General features: G+C 38.9%; 1 protein-coding gene across 1 annotated transcript in view; it reads right to left on the bottom strand.

Moving 5' to 3' along the window:
- The window catches only part of LOC129723939 (mucin-5AC), a 234230-nt gene that overhangs the window by 164992 nt on the left and 47508 nt on the right, over positions 1-21730 (bottom strand). Inside the window, exon 3 of the mRNA XM_055678436.1 lies at positions 19568-20375. Coding sequence (XP_055534411.1) covers positions 19568-19967 — 400 coding nt within the window. The 5' untranslated portion in view covers positions 19968-20375. The remainder of the gene's footprint in view (positions 1-19567; positions 20376-21730) is intronic.

Here is a 21730-nt window from a genome sequence, read left to right as displayed (position 1 = left end):
CGCCAAAAATTGACAGAATCGTCCTAAAAGGTCAAATAATGTTTGCTTTATTATACTAATTTGATGTCTCGAAGGTAAAGCATTTTTGAAAAATTTGTAACACACCCATTAGTAGACAATTCAATGATCTGCTGTTAGAAGGTTATTAAAACTGATGTCCTGATGGAAAACATGCTGGTACAGACAACAGCCATCTTGGTAACAGTGTTGCCACATTCTCATCTGTACTATTGAAGAGTAATTTTTGTTCCATCTGAACTTTGTCTTTCAAAAATGTACTTATTAAGGGGCCGTTCCTAAAGATCCTCTTTAGTACCTTTCCAGATGAATTTGTACCTGTGGCAACACCGTTGGCATTGGGACATTGGGACAGTGGGACAATTTTCAAAATTCTCTTAATGAGCGTGATATAAATAGTTTGTTTGTTTTTTTTTTTTTTTTTGAAATATGCAATCATCTATAATTCTTAAATTGACAATGAAAACCCCACTTTACGCAATCTATACATGCAAAATTTTCACTTGTTATTTAGAAAGCAATAACGAAAAATTCTCCTTTTGACAACAAATGTGTTGCTTCAACAAACAATAAAGTTTTTCTCCAGTCAAGCAACAACACATCCTGTTATATAGATTTCAAATGTTACGAGAGTACGACTATCTTATAATGGTTGTTACAACCACATGCAAAATTTTCACACGTTCCTTTATAGGCAATAACGAAAAATTCTCCCACATGTTACTACTTTCTTCCATCTCCAAAACATCCGGTGTACGTGTATTAGTTTATTTGTCGTACGCATACGATTTAGAAAAAAAATATGACAAGAGCTGACAGGTATCATTTTTTTTCTACGTCATACAGTAAGCATACGTTGATGTTTTCAAAGACGTCTTAAAATCACACCACGATGCGTTTGAGAAAAAAAACACAAGCAGCGGATGCAAACCATCGCTTCAAGGAAACGCATTTAGACGATGATACAAAACTCGTGCCCATCTAGAAATCCCATATTCGCATCTCACAGCACAGTAAACGGAGCCAAAACTAGCTCTTGTTTCATATCTAACATCTACTCGGCGCTTGATGCTCGTCTTTGAATCGGCACGCAGCGAATCAAGAATAACACAGTGTTATAGTGTTATAGATTCGGACCACTACCTAGTAGCTGTGTGCATGCGCTCAAAACTATCGACGGTGTATAACACCCGCCGAAGTCGAACGCCGCGACCAAATATTGAGCAGCTGCGGGACGCCGAGGCTGCACAGGAATACGCGCAGCAGCTGGAGGCAGTGCTACCTACGGAAGAGCAGCTTGGCGCAGCTACCCTTGAAGATGGCTGGAAAAGCATCCGATCCGCCATAGGTAACACTGCAGTAGCGCTACTAGGTACAAGGGCCCCGAATCATAGAAATGACTGGTTTGATGGCGAATGCAAACGGTTAGTCGAGGACAAGAATGCAGCACGGGCGAGAATGCTGCAACACCGTACGAGAGCGAACGTGGAACGATGCCGACAGGCACGGAACAGCCAAAACTCAGTCCTCCGAAGGAAGAAGCGCCAGCTCGAGGACCGAGATCGCGTAGCGATGGAAGAGCTGTACCAAGCTAACGACACTCGGAAGTTCTACGAGAAGCTGAACAGCTCCCGCAAAGGCTTTGTGACGCAAGCCGATATGTGCAGGAGCAACCTCCTAACAGACGAGTGTGAGGTGATCGAAAGGTGGAGGCAGCACTTCGACGAGCATCTAAACGGCGAGGTGGTGGAAGAGGAGATTGGTCGGCTGAAAAACAATAAAGCTGCTGGAGTGGACCAACTTCCCAGCGAGCTATTGAAATACGGTGGAGAAACACTGGCTAGAGCCGTGCACTGGGTCATTGTCAAGGTTTGGGAGGAAGAACGAGTACCGGAGAAGTGGATGGAGGGTATTGTGTGTCTCATCTATAAAAAGAGCGACAAGTTGGAGTGCTGCAATTACCGGGGAATCACTCTGTTGAACGCCGCCTACAAAGTACTCTCCCAAATACTTTGCCGTCGACTATCACCATTTGCGAAGCAGTTCGTGGGGCACTACCAGGCGGGATTTATGGGTGCTCGCGCCACCACGGATCAGATATTCGCGGTTCGGCAGGTTATGCAGAAATGCCGCGAATATAACGTGCCCACACATCATTTGTTCATCGATTTTAAATCGGCGTACGACACAATCGAACGGGACAAGCTATGGCAAATTATGCACGACTACGGATTTCCGGACAAACTGACGCGGTTGGTCAAAGCGACGATGGATCGAGTGATGTGTGTAGTTCGAGTTTCGGGGGCACTCTCGAGCCCCTTCGAAACCCGAAGAGGTCTAAGGCAAGGTGATGGTCTCTCGTGCCTACTATTCAACATTGCCCTGAAAGGTGTCATTAGAAGAGCGGGGATTAACACGAGTGGCACGATATTCCAAAAGTCGGTTCAACTGTTTGATTTCGCCGACGATATCGACAATGTGGCTCGGACCTTTGTGAAGATGGCGGATACGTACATCGGACTAAAGGCACACACATTTTGAAGCCAACCGGATTGGACTGGTCATCAATGCATCGAAGACGAAGTACATGAAAGGAAGGGGTTCACGAGAGGACAGTGCTAACCTCCCACCTCGAGTTCAAATTGGTGGTGATGAAATCGAGGTGGTTGATGAGTTCGTGTATCTGGGCTCACTGGTAACTGCCGACAACGATACCAGCAGAGAAATTCAACGGCGCATTATGGCAGGAAATCGTGCATACTTTGGTCTCTGGAGGACGCTCCGATCGAGTAGAATTCGTCGCCGCACCAAGTTAACCATCTACAAGACGCTGATCAGACCGGTAGTCCTCTACGGGCATGAGACATGGACTATGCTTGTGGAGGACCAACGCGCCCTTGCGGTCTTCGAGCGGAAGGTGTTGCGTACCATCTTCGGTGGACTGCAGATGGAAAACGGAGTGTGGAGAAGGCGAATGAACCACGAACTGCAGGAGCTGCTTGGGGAGCCATCTATCGTTCACACCGCTAAGATAGGCAGGTTGCGGTGGGCTGGGCATGTTGTAAGGAGGTCAGACGACAGCCCGGTGAAGATGGTTCTTGAAACCAATCCGTCAGGGACGAGACGGAGAGGTGCACAGCGGGCAAGGTGGATCGATCAGGTGGAAGACGACCTGCGGACCCTACGCAGACTGCAGAGCTGGCGAACTGCAGCCATGGACCGAGTGGAATGGAGACGACTCTTACGTACAGCAAAGGCCACACCACGGCTTGGGACTGTTTGGTAAGGTACAGTGTTATAGTGTAAATAAAGATTTTTACCCGTATTTTAAAGCTTAGAAAATCTTGTCATCTTGGCCAAATCTCTGGCAAAATCTGTATAAAAATATGTAATGTTTAACATGGAAACATACTTTCTAAAACAATAAAAATGTGAGTTGAACGGTTTTAATTGGGTCATTCCGGTGATCCATTGAGGCGCTGTTATAAAAGCCACTTATAGCATGAAAGACCTTATGATTATTATCAGAAAATCTATAATTTGTATATACAGATATGTGGGTGGGAGAAAAAATAAATTCTAGCTCCCATGCACTTTTTGTGTTCCTTATGGGTCCTATTACAACCGTGTAACTTTTCAGATCGATCGGTGGAACTATATTTTTGCGCCCGATTTTTAAAGTTTCCATACAATTTTATATAGGACAATCCACTTTCTCAACACTTATTCTGTAGAGATGTCCAGTTGGCTCATAAATATATAAATAGATATATGATATTTGTAGGAAATTTTCCTGGCAAAAAAACTCTCCGGAAGACCATAAGGCGCTGCGATGCTTGTAGGAAAAGTTATTCACCCCAAACTGTTTCAATGTTTGACGAACGGCTCATCATTGAATTTTACTAGCAATACTGTTGCAGAATGCTGCTGCTACACACAATATTAATTCTGAATAGATATTTTAGTACATAAATAAATCATTACAAACTCCCCCCCCCCCCCTATTAAAAAAATAAGGTAAAAAATCTTAGATGAAGAAAAAAAAGGTAAAAAATCTCCATAAATACCAATAAATATGGTATCACTGTGCACCACACAATTCGCTGTCCTCCTTTTGGAACTTTCCTGCGGTTGCATGGAGTGTGAAGCGGCTATGAGACAGACTTTATACCAACTCCACCACAGACTTTATTGCATAAACCCTTTCCAAAAATCCATAGTTATAAATTCATCGTGATACAAAAAAAACAGGAAGTACCATAAAATGACATTTCTAGTCTATGAAAACCACTGTGCAAAGTTTCAGCCAAATCAAAAACGACAATTGGATCATTTTTCATTCTATTGCAAAAATAGGAGAGGGATGAGCAATCAGTAATTTTCCGAATTTCGGAAGAAGATTTTTCGCTTAAAATATATCGCGATTAGAATATTCATTATAAGCGTTAAAAACTGCTGATTTCTAAAAAGTTGTTAATTGCTCTTCTGCGTAAAAAGCATATTTCTTTCAATTTATCGAAGAACAGAAATTTGAAAAAATCTACAAGCACTGGGAATGATGAGAAATGCCGAAAAATTTAGCAGAAATGGATGCACAGGCCGTTTTTAACCCGAATTTGTTGGAACGCAACTTTTTTGTGCCATCACATAATTCTAGTGTTTAGCTTCCATCAAGAACTTATAGGTTGCTATATTTTAAATACTTATTATAAGTTTGCTTAACCGTTATGTACTCGGCAATTTTAACACACTTAAGTACTCGGCAGAGTACCCGGGTACCCACCAAAATGATATGCTTCTTTCTCCTTGAATTCTTGACCGATTTTCGATTTTGACCCGTCAAAAGATTGGAAAATTCATCTATTTTTAGTATACAAGACCTAAAGAGCCATTGATCTTATATGGTTCCCGTAATTCTGGATCTTCGGGACCATGTTCAATATCGGGAATCTGCTCCGAAATGACCATTTCGGATAATTTATCAGATGGACTCAAAATGAATGAAAATCAACTCCTGGAGTGATTTCATGAATTTTGATACCAATTTTGTTCGGTTTTATTGAAAATTGTACTACTTCGTCTCATCGGAACATGCTCCCGAAGATCCGGATTTACAGGAACCAGATGTGGTCACAGGTTCATGTCGGTCCCGGATTCTAAAAGTAGACAAATTTTCCAATCTTTGACAGGCCAAGATTGAAAATGGGACAAGAAATGAAAAAGCAGGAAGTATTTCATTTTGTGGGTACCCGGGTACCCGCCGAGTACTTATGGGGTAAAAAAATTCGAAGCCCCCCCTCTGCTGCTATAAACAGTCTGATGATGGAAAATTGTTTATTTCCAGTAGTTAGGAGCTTTCGATAAGTTTCAACTGGCTGAGTTGAGGTTATCCTTGTTTTTAAAGCAATAAAGTCTGAAAAGGTACCCGGGTACCCTGCCGAGTACATAACGGTTAATTAAATATATTTTTCAATCATGAGTATGTTAAAAACAACTTTTGAATTCAGCTATTTGCGCCGTACTAAAATACACTGTAATCTAGACTCATCCTAAAGTTTTTCCTAAATTCATATAGCTGCAAATCCAATGGTAGTGAAGATTTTAATTTAATTTGTTGAAGTAAAACCAGATTCCTATCTTTTTCTGTCTTTCTATGGCAACAGATCATAGAGATCCTACACCAAACCCAGAACACGGCTCCATAAAACTCGGTATTGGGCTGCTCCTCTCCCGTCGCTCTTACAGCAGGCGTCCTCTCACAACAGATTCCCATTTTTGCCTTAAAAAAATAAAATTTAAATTTAACCACAAGCACAGTTGATTACAAATTGACGTTCGAACTATCCTGTAATCAACTATGAGTTGTTCAAAATTTCATTATTATGTTGTTTTTTCATATTTTCCCATTTAACTTTTCAAAGCGATAGAAAAATAAAGGGAGATTTTGAGAAAGACGGATAGCTTTGCATGTTCTTCCCAAATAATGAATAAATCACATCTGTTCCCAAAAAGAATTCATTTGTCATTGAAGATCATGGAGTTCTTTGATGTTTTACATTTTTTAGGAAAGTTCATAAAATGGAGCAATAAATCGGCAGAAAGTAATCAGACTTCACACAAGCTATAAACAATATGGTGGTGAAAAAATAAATTTATTACTAAGAAATGCAATAATATTTTTTTTTAAGAAGATGGGGACATAAAAAAATAGAACATAAAATTTGACGAACGACTACCAAAAATACTAAAATAAAATAAGAAACGTGATAGAAAATATACTACCAAACACACAGATTCTATGAAAAGTCACAGGACGAGAATCAAAACTAGAATTTGCAAGTAGACAGTGTCTGAAAAACGGAAAATTGGTAGAATAATATAGTTTTTCTGAGGAAGACACCAATCGGTGACGAAACGCTGGACGAAATTGAATAATTATTCCAAACTTGCAATACCGCTTATCCGAAATATCCCAATACAAACTTATTTAATATTTTATCGAACTGTGTCAGCAGGTATAATAATATATTCCAAAATTCGATTGTTTATAAAATTTATCACTCCTTATCATTTCCAAAAGATTCAGTTTATGACCTGCGGTTGAATCACGCAATTAAGCTCGTGCCCCACAACTAAATCCGGATTTTATTCAACAGAACCAAGCTACAGACTGCATTAATTATTCTCACTCGAACTAAATAAAACAACCAGCATGGTAATAAATTAAGATGTCGCACCTCTTTCCAAGCTAGTCGAACAAGCAACAAGCAAGCAGTCCCTTCCAATCTTAATGATAGCGGTGGAAATTCTCGGCACGGAGCAGTGAACTCATTCCCGAGAGATTATCGTTGAAACTAGTTCATTGCATCATGAAAACTTAGGTGCGTATCCTGCCAGAGTGCAAGCATCCCGAGAAGGTACTCCACCGGAATGTTCGTGTCAACACCATCCAAGTGAAGCCAATATTCTGTCCAGACCGCCTTTTGAGATAAAGAAAATTGTTACCCTTCTGCCAGCGAATGAGTAATTAATTATAAACGATTGAACCGGTTCGAAACGCAGAAAGGCAGCTAACGGGGCTCAAGTGATGCCAAACTATTTCGAATGACTATTTATACCTTTCAAGTGGCATTTATTTTCAGTACTCGAAACGTTTTCGGATATCTTGTAATATTACCTTGACCTGGTCAAGGTTATGCTCTAAAAATTTCACGAGTGGGTGTATGAAATTAACGGACCTCCTGGCTGACGCATGGCATCAGGTGCTCGCGCTGCACAGACATTGCCCGAGGTACGACAAATCTATCGCAGGCTACTGCCGTTGAACGCAGTGCTCTGCAAGAGGCACACGATTAATTGACTCGATTGAAACTAGTTTGCTGTAAACCGCAGTATTCGCACACCACGGCCGTCGTTCCGGAACTATCTGAGTCCATACGAGCCTCATTGTCGAACAGAACCAAATTGAACCGAACGGTAGGTACAAGTTCGAATACCTTGTAAGGCACTAGCCAGATCTTGATTTGGTGAGTCAAGGATTTAAATTTCTGTGCCACCTGTGCAAGAGTGTAAGCTTCAGTAATGAAATAATTTTGATTAAAAATTGTGTGGTGTGTTGATCCTTAGCAGCGCATTCCTAAATCAGGTTTATTAGACTATTCGAATATAGGTTTATTACAATATCGTATTTACTAAGGTTACTTATAACATTTGCACCTATCATCCGAAACCGGCACCGGTTTCAAATCACTAATTTACCGCTTGATTGCCACTGGTTTCCACCAATCGAGGCCATTCAATCAAATTCCAAAGCAAGATGCAGAGCACGATACCTATTTGGTAATTAAATAACATCCAAAATCGCGTTCCCGAAATTCAACTAATCTGGAGGAAAAAAAGTCAGCAACGGAGAAAAGAGAAACAGATCTCTCCAAATTACCTAAGCTGCAAAAGCAGCACCCAGCTCCGAAGCACAAATATTTATCATGCCGTAAAAAGCCTTTCACTTCGCGGTTTCGCCGGCAATTCGGATACGGTTGGCATGAATTGAGCGCTCAGCTAGGGAAAGACGGCTGCGCAGATTTTTTCAACCGCACTTCGTCTCTTTCTCAATCTGTTTTGCTCCGCATAATTCTACTGACACATGAAGTTTCGTTTTTTTCTCTATCTCTTAAAACCACTAAGAGCAACAAAAGACGGTGCATTAGATTCGGTGGCAGCAAATTGACGGAAAGGTTGCCCTTCCACTGGCGGCAAGTACGCCGAAAGGGCTTGTAATAAATCGAATCATTGGACGCACTTGAAGTAATTGATGGATCCGCCGCTTCATAGACCAGCCGGCCTGACCGGGCTGTACGTAATTCAAGTGCAATTGTTCCTCACGAAAATACTTTCCATGCTCACGTTCATGCGAGTGTGCTAAGCTAATAATTCAGCAAACCTAAATTCCGATGGAGATGAATCATTTTCGAAAACCGATTGATTACACCGCGTGTTGAGAGGGGATTTTAACTGAATTAGCCGTTTCTATGGTGTTCTGCTAGTAGGTTTTTACTATAATTCCCCGTGCCATTATTTAGAGAAAGAGGGAGAGAAGTTTTTACCGTTGGCTTAGAATTGGACGTAGCTTTCCATGATTTACTATGATTCAGTAAAAAAATGTGTGCTGCAAGAGTTCCAGGTTTGGACAATGTGAAGAGAGTCAAATTTAAACGGTGGATTTAATTCTAAAGGTACTCAAATTTAAAACGATACAGTGATTCAATGCAAAAGTCCTATCTGAAATTATTTTGTGCTCCGGTTATACTCAAATTCGCTATAGTTGTAATTTAACGAAAAGTTTTGGGCCCTTTTTTATTTAGCACTTTTTATCATTGTGTTGCCCAAGAATCGACTATTTTCAAAATTTAAAATTTTAAAAATTTGTAGCTTTTGAGCCGTTCAATCATTTGGCATAAAATTGAATGTTACTAATGAGCCTTTCGAGGAAAAAGATCAAACTGTGCATTAAATAACGAGATTTATGCAAAAACTGTTATACCAACCATGTTTTACCGTTTTGGAGGATTTGAGACCACTGAGACCATATAGGATGTCAATGTTTTTAGATTCCTCAAGCAGTTTTACATATAATTAATGTTTCCACGGTAGTATATTTTTGTTTGTTTTGGAGATAATTTTTTTATTCAAAATTAAAATGTCCACTAAAACCACCATGCGTCTCCATTGAAAAAAAATTACTGCAATTTTTCAATGGAGACGCATGGTGGTCATAATAAACTTTGAAGGTTACGAAATTTCTATCTTCAAAATAAAAGAATATGCTATTGTGCTATTTTGATATGTTATGTAAAATTTGTTGAGGAATCCAAAAAAAATTGAACGATTGGGTCTCCTGCGTCTCAAACCCTCCAATATGGCAAAACACGGTTTATATCATAATTTTCGTAGAGTTGTTATTAACAATACAATTTGATGTTTTTCGTTGTTTTTAGTTAAAAAGCTCATTAATTACCTTTCATTCCGTGTCAAATGATTCAGAATCGGTTAAACATCTCAAAGGCTACAAATTTTTGAATTTAGAAAATTTTGGAAAGAGTCGACTTTTCGGGCATCACTATGACAGAAAGTGTCACCTGAAGACTGAACAAAAGTACGAGTCATAAATTTTTCGATTAACAAAAACTATTGTGATTTGAACATGATCCGACAAAAAAAAATCGGACTTTTTGTGTGAAACTTTTGTGTTACAGACGATTTTTAATTATTACCTTTCTCCAATTCTTTGACTTCAACCTGGAAAAAAATAATTTTTCAGCAAACTATCACATTGCACAATGAGCTGAAAATGTCTTTCATATGTCTTCATAGACATTCTCGAATGTCGTATAATATTAAACATTTTATAGGTTTCTCTATCAAAAGCTCTCAGTCTACATGTAATATAATTGAAATTCCCCTTCACCATCTTTTTAGTCCAACACGAAAAACATAGAATTAACATAAAAATATGAATTTCAAAATCTTTAATCTCTCGAAAACCTCCATCACTCATTTCGTGTTGGCAGCAACACTCAAGTCTCAAGTCTCAAGTGTGCAAAAAAGTAAAAACGTGTCAACGACCTTCGGATATTCAGCTCGAAGGTTGGGAAATTGTTCATGTAAGGTCATTTTACAAAAATCCCAATTTTGGTGCACCCCTCACCTCGTGCGACCTACCCCTTTTTATTCTTCCTTCTTTCCTACCAGTTTTTTATTCTTCACTCAAAAATCAAAGGATACTGATGATTTTTTTTTAAACACGCTTAGCTAAGAAAACGCGAACGATGTGCTCTCATAGCTCCTGTGTCTGAGTACAAGTAATACAGTGATAATTTACATCCTGGGTCAGGATTCCAAAAAAATAACAATTTTGAATAGCAGTGTTGCCAGATAGGCTGTTTTTGCATTTGAAAAACGAAATTGCATTTTTCGGTGAATGAGTGTGCTTTGATTCTAAATTAAATAATTTCATTATATTCCTGAGAAATTTTACATAAAAAACACAAAAAATAACTCAAATTACACTAAAGTCGCTTTTTACGCGTTTTATTTTACGCGGGTTTTTTTACACGGCTTTTTTTACACGAATTCCGGAATTTACGCGGATTCCGGAATTTTCGCGGTATTTTTTTTGCCCGGATTTTGGTTTCCCTTCACTCAGAATGCAAAATTAACGATGGTTTTTTTTACGCGGATTCCGAAATTTACGCGGTTTTTTTTTACGCGGATTCCGGAATTTACGCGGTTTTTTTACGCGCATCCGGAATTTACGCGGTATTTTTTTGAAGTAGAATACTTCTCTCAGGAAGTTCGGCTACATAGGGATGTGAAATGAAAATCTAAAACCGAAAAAAGTGAAAAATATGTCCAATTTCAAATGCTAATAAATCGGTTAGTATCCCATGGATTTCCTTCGTTCTTGCAGCAACAGATTGTAAAATCTTCTAAGATTCTTCTCAAAATAAGATAATTGTAATTTTATTATTCGCACTATTGTACTATTGAAAATAGTCAAGCCTTGTCAAAACGAAAAATTCGACCTCTGATTGGTCGTTATATGACAGCTTCCCAAGCACGGTCGACAGAATTATATACCTTGCAATTGAAAACATGCTATTTGCCCTATATAAGAGCCTGTTTCAGCCGGAGCCGCTCATAATAGTTCTAGACAGCGACAACAGCAGTCGTCCTTCCTTAGCAGCAGCACTAGCCCTGTGGTTGGTCACCACGTCTCAGGAGCAGCGCGGTTTTTCTCAGTGTGTTTTGCCAGACTGCCATTATTCCCCCCGTGTTGGGGCAGCATGAAGATTGCCATCAGGAAATCCAATTTTGGAAATCAAAATGCCTTGTTCAAGGCAAATAAACAACTCATTGAAAGTTAATAATTTTTGTCAACGCAAGCAAGCATTCTGTGTTGGATCCTAGCAATTTAAATCTGTCGCACCCGTCTAATTTACTGAATGTGAAATAGCTTCCACAGTGCATGTTGTCCGTGTATCTTAATTCCCCCACTGTTAGAGCAGCTCAAAGGTTGCGATCAGCAACCGATTTTGAACCGCAAAATGCCTTTTTCAAGGCAAATAAACAAGTAATTGAAGACTAATAATTTTCTGGCATCAACACAAGCAGACATTCTGTGCGGGATGCAATCAAATTCTTTTGTAGTTGTCTAATTTTTACTTTATTGAGTTAACCCTCCACTGTAGGGGCAGCGCAAAGGCTGCGATCAGCATAACCGACTTTGAATAACAAACTGCCCTGTTAGAACGCGTTCACAAAGACAGTTAGGCCTCTGCCATGGTGAACGCGAACACAAGCGATGGGGCGAGAAACTTGCCGTAGGTAAATAAACAACTCTCTTCACGGCTGTTCGGCAATCTGGATTTTGGCAATCGAAACTTCTGCTGGCTGTCTGATTTTCAGTGTGAAAACAGCCTTCAACTTTGTTGTCAGAGTACCTGACTACGATTTGGTAATATTGTTTGAGTTAAACGTTTACAAAATATTACAATATTCCTCTTTCTCCCATTCAATAAAACAGGTAATACGATGCCTTCGTCATACGCAAGTTCACCATAACTCCCGCTATCGGCGTAACACAGAGATGCAATCAGCGTCATATCCGATTTTAAATTCAACGACAAACTGTCATTTTTAGGACAACCAAACAAATGAATTGATGATTCAATATTTTCTCGTTCTGAGCTTTAACCAGAAGTTAATTATCTTAATTTGAATTCACATGTACATATACTCTGACTGTTGAAACTTGTTTGCGCCGTAAAGAGTTTGTTCTTTTCCTGTTCAGTGAGGTCGTATTTATATGTGCAAACTGAAATTGAGTAGTACTTCAACTTCATTTGCACAGAATTTTCAATACTGCCAATGGGCGGTCAACATTTATTTGCTAGGAAGAATGACTGACACGCAAGCAGCCGGGTTATCTTTTTTGTAAAAGTATTCTACTTCAACCTTGCGGTCGTGGCTTTGCACACAACCCTCCTGTGATTTTTTTTTACCCGGATTTCGGTTTCCCTTCACTCGGAATGCAAAATTAACGATGTTTTTTTTACGCGGATTCCGGAATTTACGCGGTTTTTTTACGCGGTTTTTTTTACGCGGCACGTATCCCCCGCCTAAAAAGCCACTTTAGTGTACAACGTTTTTTTAAAATTAAATTTAAATTTTCTCTGATTTGCTTATAATTTCTATTATTATTTTGTTAATTATTATTTTGGACTTATTTAATTATTATTATGGACATTCTGAATGACGCAATTTGAAAGAAATCAGTCTAGAAATCACAAAAAAAAATTGACCAGCAGTGTTGCCAGATACCTTAAAACGAGGTCAACATTAACAGTGGGGCGAAAAGAAACAAAACTTCCCAATTTTGTTATTCTCTTTGATAACATTAAAAATCATATAAAAAAATTTCTTGGATAGCTCAATAGTAAACAAGTCTTCCAAACCTTTTTATAGGTTAGAAACAGTACTGTCAGTTTGTTAAAAAAAAAACTACAAAATGGAGGCTCAAGTTCAAAGCGTTTCCGAGTGCCAAAAAACTTTGCCTATGGAAGCCATTTTGTTCCACTTTAAGCTTGCTCGTGTGCTGTACTTTTTTTTCCTGTGTGGGCTCATCACTGCTACCAGAAACTAGAGCTATTGTGATATTGCCCAAGTGTTTTCTGTATTCCGCACTTCATATTATTGGCAGTATCACTATTGAAGTAAGTGATACACTTATCATTCTTATCCGTGCTTGTGTGTAAGTGGTACCTTTCCGTTTCAAACTTACTACTCTACTATACCGAGCCTCCGTCCCTCCTAACAATAAGGCCCAATTACAATTCCCTGGAGAGAACTTTCATACGTTGCTTACACCAGTGTTATTATAACAGGGACTTATTTTTGTTAGAAGGAGAGTCAGCAGAGGTACTGTAGAATTCAGATTGAAGGAAAGGTACTTGATGGGAAGCCTGAGAATAAACCCATGCTAAAGTCCTTTGGCAACCAAATGGCCTGATTCTACTAAGATTCGAACCCACGAACATCAGCTTACCAAGGCGAACTCTGTAACCTTGCGGCTGCGGAGCTCCCCAAGTGTGCTGTACTTGGTCGGTAGTAAAGCATTTCTAGTTTTTACAAGAAATTTGATGATTGCCGCATCAACCTTTTACTTATGTTTCATGGAAAACTCCCGGTTTGCAAATTTACGGAACGAGCAGAAACTTGCAAAATATTTTTCAATGAAGGAATGAATTATTTATTTATCAAAATGGAATTTTCACCTTTGATAGAGGACGGCTAGACCCTTGTTTTAATGCTTTTTTATTCGTTCTAGACATTATAGTATTTTTGTACTGTATTGTGCCACGTCAAATAAATGTTGTGAACAAAAAAAAGGTATTTTTTTAGTACACTTCAACATATAACAAAGACTGTTTCTATTCGTTCTTTTTTGCGGTTATTTTTACAGACGACGAATTAGATTTCGCAACGCTATTATGTTGACGTAGAATTACGTCTTACAGTAACAGTCTGGATAGGAGTACAAATCGAAATATCGAAAACATCGCGAGCGTCACGAAAACTCTCCAATTTCAAATGCTAATAACTAAGTCAGTTTTCAATTGGAATTGGTATTGGAAAATTAGCTAAGCGTCCACCAAAATACGGAAAGTTGTCATTTCATGATTTTGAACTATTAAAAATTTAGAGCCTTGGTGATTTCGGAAAACAGTCAAGAATTTCCACATTTCCAGAACTAGAATTCCAGAACCCAAAAATCAACTCCAGGTCCTTAGGTTTCTCCAGGTGTCCTTAGGTTTCTAGAAAACAGCCTAAAATGGCCGAGAACCATCGAATATGAGTATTTTTGAAACCGGGCTCAGGCCATAAATCGACCCCAGTTACTAACTTATGTCCCTTGTCTACCGTGATATTGGCGAGTTTGGCGAGAGTTGAAGGTGAATTATTACTCATATTTACCAGTTCAGTCCATCAAATTGATGAATTCCAATGTATTCTCTAACCTAATGCAAGGAATACATTAACATAATACAGGCAAGCTTCATTCATTCTCCCGATTTGTGCTCACATTTCCTCCTAGACTTTCTCTCACACAGAGTAAGTAACTAACCACATTTAGTCGTAGAGTATTACTGTCGCAGAGTTCATCTTCACTCACAATCATCGCCTGCTAGGGATAAACAATTGTTTTCTCTCTTATTTGAGGGGGGAGCAGTTTTCGTTAACTTTTCAATTACTTAAAGAGAAGTTGACCAAAGAACAAAACAAGTAGGTTCACATTGAAGCCACATCCTAACAAATTTTTTAATTTGATATTTTAAAAAGATTCAAAACTCACCGTTGGTGCGTATTCTGCAGAAAGTTCGATTTTATACTGTTTTGCCCCAAAGGGAAGAGAACAGTAACGCAATTCTCAGATGTTCGCTGAGCGATTTATTTTACTTATCTTGCGTGTGCAGATGAGCTATTTACAAGAGTTTCTTTTGGCTTCTCTATTATTTTCGATGTCCATTATATAAATTGATTGACTGTTATCATCCTGAAAATAACAAGTTCTGCTAAGCCTAAATTAATGCATTTTCTATTATTTTTATGTATATTTTCAAATTCATAATTTCTGAATTCATATGCATATGGGTCATTCCATACGAAGTGTACATGCCACTTGGACACGACCATCACGGATTTGGCTCAAAGCTGAGGGCATTATTCATCTAGGTTCACTATGAAAAAATCCCAATTTTGGTGTCGATTGGAATACCCCCCGCTCTGTGGTACCCCCCTCTTTGTGACAAAGTCAGGCAATTTTTGTTTAAAATTTCGTTTTTCTTTTTCTTACAATTCATAGATGTAGGACGTCCGCAAAATACTGATAGGTGATAAAAATAAACCAAGGAATCCAAACAAAATATAATTTTTGACTGAAAGTGTTGCCAGAGAGATTATTTTTGTATTTGAAAACTAAATTTACATTTTTCGGCCAATGCAGCCATTTTGATTTCAAGTTTGATAATTTCATCGTATTCCTTGGAAAAATTTTACATAAGAAACAACTATCATCCCGAGGTAATATGAGCCAATCTCGAGATATAACATTTTTACGAAAAAAGTTGTAAACTTCGTAATTATTTTATTTTATAATTTATAGACGTAAGACTCCCGAATAGGTGAATTTTGAAGAAAATAAACCAAGGAATCCAGAAAAAATATTGTTTTCGACCGGAAGTGTTGCCAGATAGATTATTTTTGTATTTTAAAACTAAATTTGCATTTTTCGGGCAATGCAGCTAATTTTCTTTTAAATTTGAAGATTTCATCGTATTTCTCGGAAGATTTTACGTAAGAAGCATAAGCGTAAGAGATATAACATTTTTACGAAAAATTAATTACGAAATTCAGAACTATTTTCGTAAAAATGCTATATCTCAAGATTGGCTCATATTACCTCGGGATGATAGTTGTTTCTTATGTAAAATTCTCCAAGGAACACGATAAAATTATCAAATTTAAAATGAAAATGGCTGCATTTGCAGAAAAATGTAAATTTAGTTTCAAAATACAAAAATAATCTATCTGGCAACACTTCCGGTCAAAAATAATATTTTTTTTCTGGATTTCTAGGTTTATTTCCTTCAAAATTCATCTATCACTATTTTTCGGGTGTCTTACGTCTATAAATTGTAAAAAAATGAACTACGTTTACAACTTTTTTCGTAAAAGTATTATATCTCGAGATTGGCTCATTTTACCTCGGGATGATAGTTGTTTCTTATGTGAAATTTTCCAAGGAACACGATTAAATTATCAAATTTAAGATCAAAATGGCTGCATTGGCCGAAAAATGCAATTTTAGTTTTCAAATACAAAAATAATCTCTCTGCAACACTTCCAGTTGAAAATTATGTTTTTTTTTATTTCTTGGGGTATTTTCTTTAAAAATCATCTATCAGTTTTTTGCGGACGTCCTACATCTATGAATTGTAAGAAAAAGAAAAACGCAATTTTAAACAAAAATTGCCTGACTTTCTCACAAAGAGGGGGGTGCCACAGAGCGGGGGGTATTCCAATCGACACCAAAATTGAGATTTTTTCATAGTGAACCTAGATGAATAATTCCCCCAGCTTTGAGCCAAATCCGTGATGGTCGTGTCCAAGTTTATTCTTTTCCGTGGTCACTTCGTATGGAATGACCCATATGTTGCAATGTCTTTTTTCAACTCTTGAAACTTAATTTTTATGTTTTATATTTTTGGCTTTAAGAACTTTAAATTTAAAAAACAATTTCGATTTAAGTTAGACTCAGGAGTAATTTTCTGAACAGACAATATAAAACAGTCAGAAGTCTAAACTCATTGCAAGCCATTATTTTCAAAGCAATTCAGTTTATCAATAGAGTGTTTGAATAAATTAAATAATTAAAATAGCATTTTTTAACTGGTCCACCGTAAACTAGAACGGATTCCAACACGCGCTTATCAACATACGCAAATCTCATTATAGTTCGCAGTTTTGTCTGTAACTGTTCACAATTGCTCATCAAGCGTGCAGTTTTCCTAGTAATACCGACCAAATCTAACCCAATAATTACCTGCTAGCTGCGCCGCTAGCCACCCTTTGGCTGTAGCGTAAACGGAAACGAGGCTGTCGATCATTTCCCGCGATTCATCTGAAAGCTCTTCGATAAGCACATGATCGCACAGTTCGCCCCGGCACTGGAAATCCCCCTCGAGCGAGAGGCAAATCATTTGGTCAGCCCAAAATGCAAATCTTACAACGGTGTAAACGGATGGCCTGTGTAGCTGGGAGTGGAATTGGAAAACTCGAAACGCCCTCCATTTGCGCTCGGTGATGGGTAAATAAGTATTCGAGAAAGACAGATAGCGTGCTCATCTGCACCATTTGCGGGCGATGATTTTGTTCAAGGAAGGTTATACAACCGATTGTTGGCCGGTAAACTTTTTTTTCTATCTGCAAATGCAGCTGCGCCACCGAGCAACAATGAATCAGATGCATCTAATCCGGTCAGGGGAAGCCGTATCAAGATTGGAACGAGAGTAGGAAAAAACAGCTCTAATTGAATCCTACTTCTGAGAGGTGGATTATGTTGTCCACCACGAGTCACTTTACTGGCGGTATTAAATTTACATGCGGTTACATCCAATCGGGAGCAACAGTACTTGCAAAGGTCAGTAAACTCAGGCTGTCAAGCATGTCGTTGCTAGTTTCTGTTACTGCTATTGTTCCACCTTCCGAGGAGGGATGTCTCATGTTTAGTACCGAGTACTGGTTCAAAGCTGACGAACACTCGAAACAGACTAAAATGCTCGTGTTTGCTTCAGTTGAGCGGCTCACGTCACTCACAGTAGAATCCGGCCAGCAAACGTGTTATTTCACAATTGTTTTCCAACAGTTTCTTGAACTTTTCCATCTGTTTTCCCTTCTATCATCCATCAGTGCCAAACCACCAGACAGGCAGGGCAAAGAACTTGCCGATGCTGGCTGAGATTTGCGCCGGCAGCAGTTGCGAGAGCAAAAAGGTTCTGCCATCCGATCCGAGCTCCGTTCCGAGGCACTTTCGCGACGATTATAGAGCAAAGCACTTGCATTGGAAAGGCACAGCGAGAGCAGATCGGGCAGCGAGTAACAGACGAGGAACTGAACAATTTTAATTAGTTCGTTCGGCTGCCTGCCTGAGGCACGTGAGCCGATGTGTTTTTCACGCAATCAGATCGTTAAACAACCAAAACGGGGCCAGCTGATGGAAAGCCCGGGCGGGTTAAAGGAACACGTGCGCCTTGCATTGGGAGCACTCCGGAGAAGCGATCGACACGCCTGTGAAATTGATAAAATGTGTAACACAGACTGTGTTATTGGTTTGTGGCTGCTGAGGACGGATCTTGTGACAGCGTAATTGAGGAGGTCTCGCAGCCTTTGTTCGAAAGTAATCACACGCGTTTTGAGTAAATACAAAGGCAGCACGTTAGACAAAATGACCGCTTTGCCGACCGATTTTCCCAAGCAGCGTGTTTGCATATTAGAGGCTGAACTTGGGGCCGTTTGTCGAATGTTTTCGCTTCATAGTAAATTTCAAGTCTAAAATTGTTTCGCCTGACAAACAATTTGCCTGTGGCAATACAATTTAGACTAATGTCCATATGAAATTTAGAGCAAACATTACCCAATCGATGTTTAAGATCTAAGAATTTGCTGATGAATGCAAAAAACATGTCAGCCAACAGCACTCATATGAATGGTATACAACGTTAAAGATTCTTTGTATGACACAGGAACCGTTTTTCTTCAACCAACCATCCTTTAAGTCGAATTTTTCGATGTTTTTGCTGTGAACAACAATATGCATTATTAACATTTAATCAATTTTTAGCGGCCCTAAAAAATCGAATTGTGAAAAACAAATTTCTTTAAACTTATAACTATCGACTGCTTGCTTGTTTCCCAATTCTTTCATTAAAATTAACAGCTATGATCAAATTTAGTTGGAACTCGGTAAATGTATCATAATTTAATTAAAAAATTGAATAATTTTCTTAACATAATTTGAAAGAAATCCCCTTACTCACTACCCCACACAACATTGAAATGAAGAGGATTTTTTATGAATCTTAACTTCATGGTCAACCCCATCTTCTCGTCTGCTCTTCAGAAGCTGTCAAGAAGCTCCATCGGCAGAAGCCAGAAACGTGCAGAAGTGCCACGTTGACCCAATTTGTGACACGATTTGGCGGTTGAAGTCCATCGCACATTCTTACGCGGCAAGTTAAAAGCACTCTACGGCTTGCCGATCAGATTCAGCACGGCTGGCGCTGAAAGCAACACGCGGTATTACGAAACCACCCCCGAACCTCTTTACGGTTCGAGGCAGAAGAAAAAAACGACCGTCACCAACGCGCCCGGTGGTAGTCGCTTTACGAAAGTGAATCTTAATTAGTGCTCTTAATGCCATCGTCACACTCACCATTTAGATTGTCGGTGGCAGCTGGTACTGACGATCGGCTGTCCAACTGCGATGAAACCGAAGTGGATGGAGTCGTCGTCGTCGTTGTCACTTGTGAAACCGATGCTGTAGTTCCAGCAGCAGCAGCAACAGCAACAGCATCATTTGCGAACCACCCCCGGTTGATGATAGACGCTTCCCCGACACCGTTTCGCACTTCACGCTGACGCGGTTGGCTGAACGCCACCGTCGAAGGTGCTCCTCTACGTTCACTTCCGGCCGTGGTCGATTCCGGTGGTACAGGTTTCGCCGAATCACTACCGTCACTTCCGTTGGACCGCGCCGGATCGCCAAGTTTGCACGCGATGAGCACCACTAACAACACGACGCTCATCCGTGTGCGGCCCATCGTCACACACATACGCGTTTTCACTCGAAAAAAAAATAAACACGGAAAAACCCCAATGGTTCCTCACTCGGGTCTTCAATTAGTATAAGCCCGCGTTCGTCTCTCCTTGCGCGGTAACAAGCGAATTAAAAACAAAAAAAAAGCGAAAAAACAAACAAACAAACACTTGACCGTTGGGCGTCTACATTTTTGCTCACACTTTAATAAACAAAATCAATCGGAAAACAAACTGACGCATAACACCAATCCACTATCCAACCGGCATCTCTTTCGAGCCCGTCATATTTAACCCTGAAAGGTTCATCGCATGCCGCCGATCCGTCAAACCGTCAGTCTTCCAAGGGTTCATGGTTGCTACCCGGTGGGAGTGGGGGTTAGTGTTGGAGTACGAAACTGCGCCAGGTATTCAGCATTCGACATCTGAAACGATCGGGAAGACGAAAAACAAAGCAAACATAATTAAAGTTTCAATAATAATTTTGATTTGCTCATGATCATTGGAATTGGCTTACAAACAAAAAACAATCAAGTTCCTGCGCATTTTTTTTGGCATGATTAATGGGTATATTATGCTGCACATTCGTCGTCACAGACTGGAAGCTGCCAATCATTAATCAAGATGATGATGATGAAGATGATGATGGTCCCGCCACATACCCCTACAAAGGTTTGAGCTGGACGATTTATCTATAGATAATTAATGTGATCACATTTTAATCAGTTATACAAAACAAAAAAAAACGAACTGATTTTACCTCCAGATATAAACTTCTTCAAAAACTGTATACTTGATTCATAGAGCACACAAAACTAGTACAGGGTTTTCATGACCTTCAGCCAGACCAACCACAACTATTTCATGATTTTCTCTAAGCATTCAAATAACAATTTTAACTTGCTAAAAGAAATCATTTTTATCTGAAAACCGCGCGCGAGGCTCAAGCTTTTGTAGTCTCTTTCTATTATTTTTAAAGCTACAACAACAATAATGAAAAGAAAAAAAAAAATCCATCATCATCACCGTGACGAACACAGTAGTTTTGTTGTTATAAATTTAGAAAAGTCCAATTTAAAATAAACATATAAATAAAATTTTACAACACAATCAGATCCGTTCGTATAAAACTTCGTCATTTACAAGCTTCAATAAAACAATCAATATATGAATAGAAACCAAAACAAATAGTTCATCCAAAATAAATCCGTTTGTTGAAACTTCGTCATTTAAGATCCGTTTGTTCAAACTTCGTCAGGTAAACTCTACATCATTTTGTAAAACTTAGTATCGTTCTATACAATAGAAACTTTCACGTGTGAAATACATTGTCTCTTGAACTCCGCAAGTGTTGGTGCACGTTTAACATGTCTTGGCATCGAATTGAAAAAATTTATACCTTAATAAAACAATGAATTTTGTGAAGCTCTCGTTAGAAAGAAAGGTGTTCTTATTTCATCCGCGGTTCTAGTGTTATATCTACGAAAATCTCTTCCTCTTTCAATTCGATCACTCAAATGTTGAGGTAGCAAACCTTTAATTATTTTAAAAATGACAAATAAACAACTCGCTGCTTCACAGATAGCCATTGCAAAGCGTCCAACATGAAAACAGAGGAAGTTAATCTATCAGAATTTTAAATCAAACGCATTATTCTATTCTGCAAACGCTGTAACCTCAATAGTTGTGTATTATTGGCTAAGTATAAAAAAGTAGGGCAAAAATCCAAATGTGGAGAGATGATTGACTTGTATAGCTGTATTTTACTACCAATCGTTAA

The sequence above is a fragment of the Wyeomyia smithii genome, chromosome 2 (genome assembly GCF_029784165.1).
Source record: "Wyeomyia smithii strain HCP4-BCI-WySm-NY-G18 chromosome 2, ASM2978416v1, whole genome shotgun sequence".
Classification (NCBI taxonomy): Eukaryota; Metazoa; Arthropoda; class Insecta; order Diptera; family Culicidae; genus Wyeomyia; species Wyeomyia smithii.
This window is presented reverse-complemented; position numbering and strand designations above follow the sequence as displayed.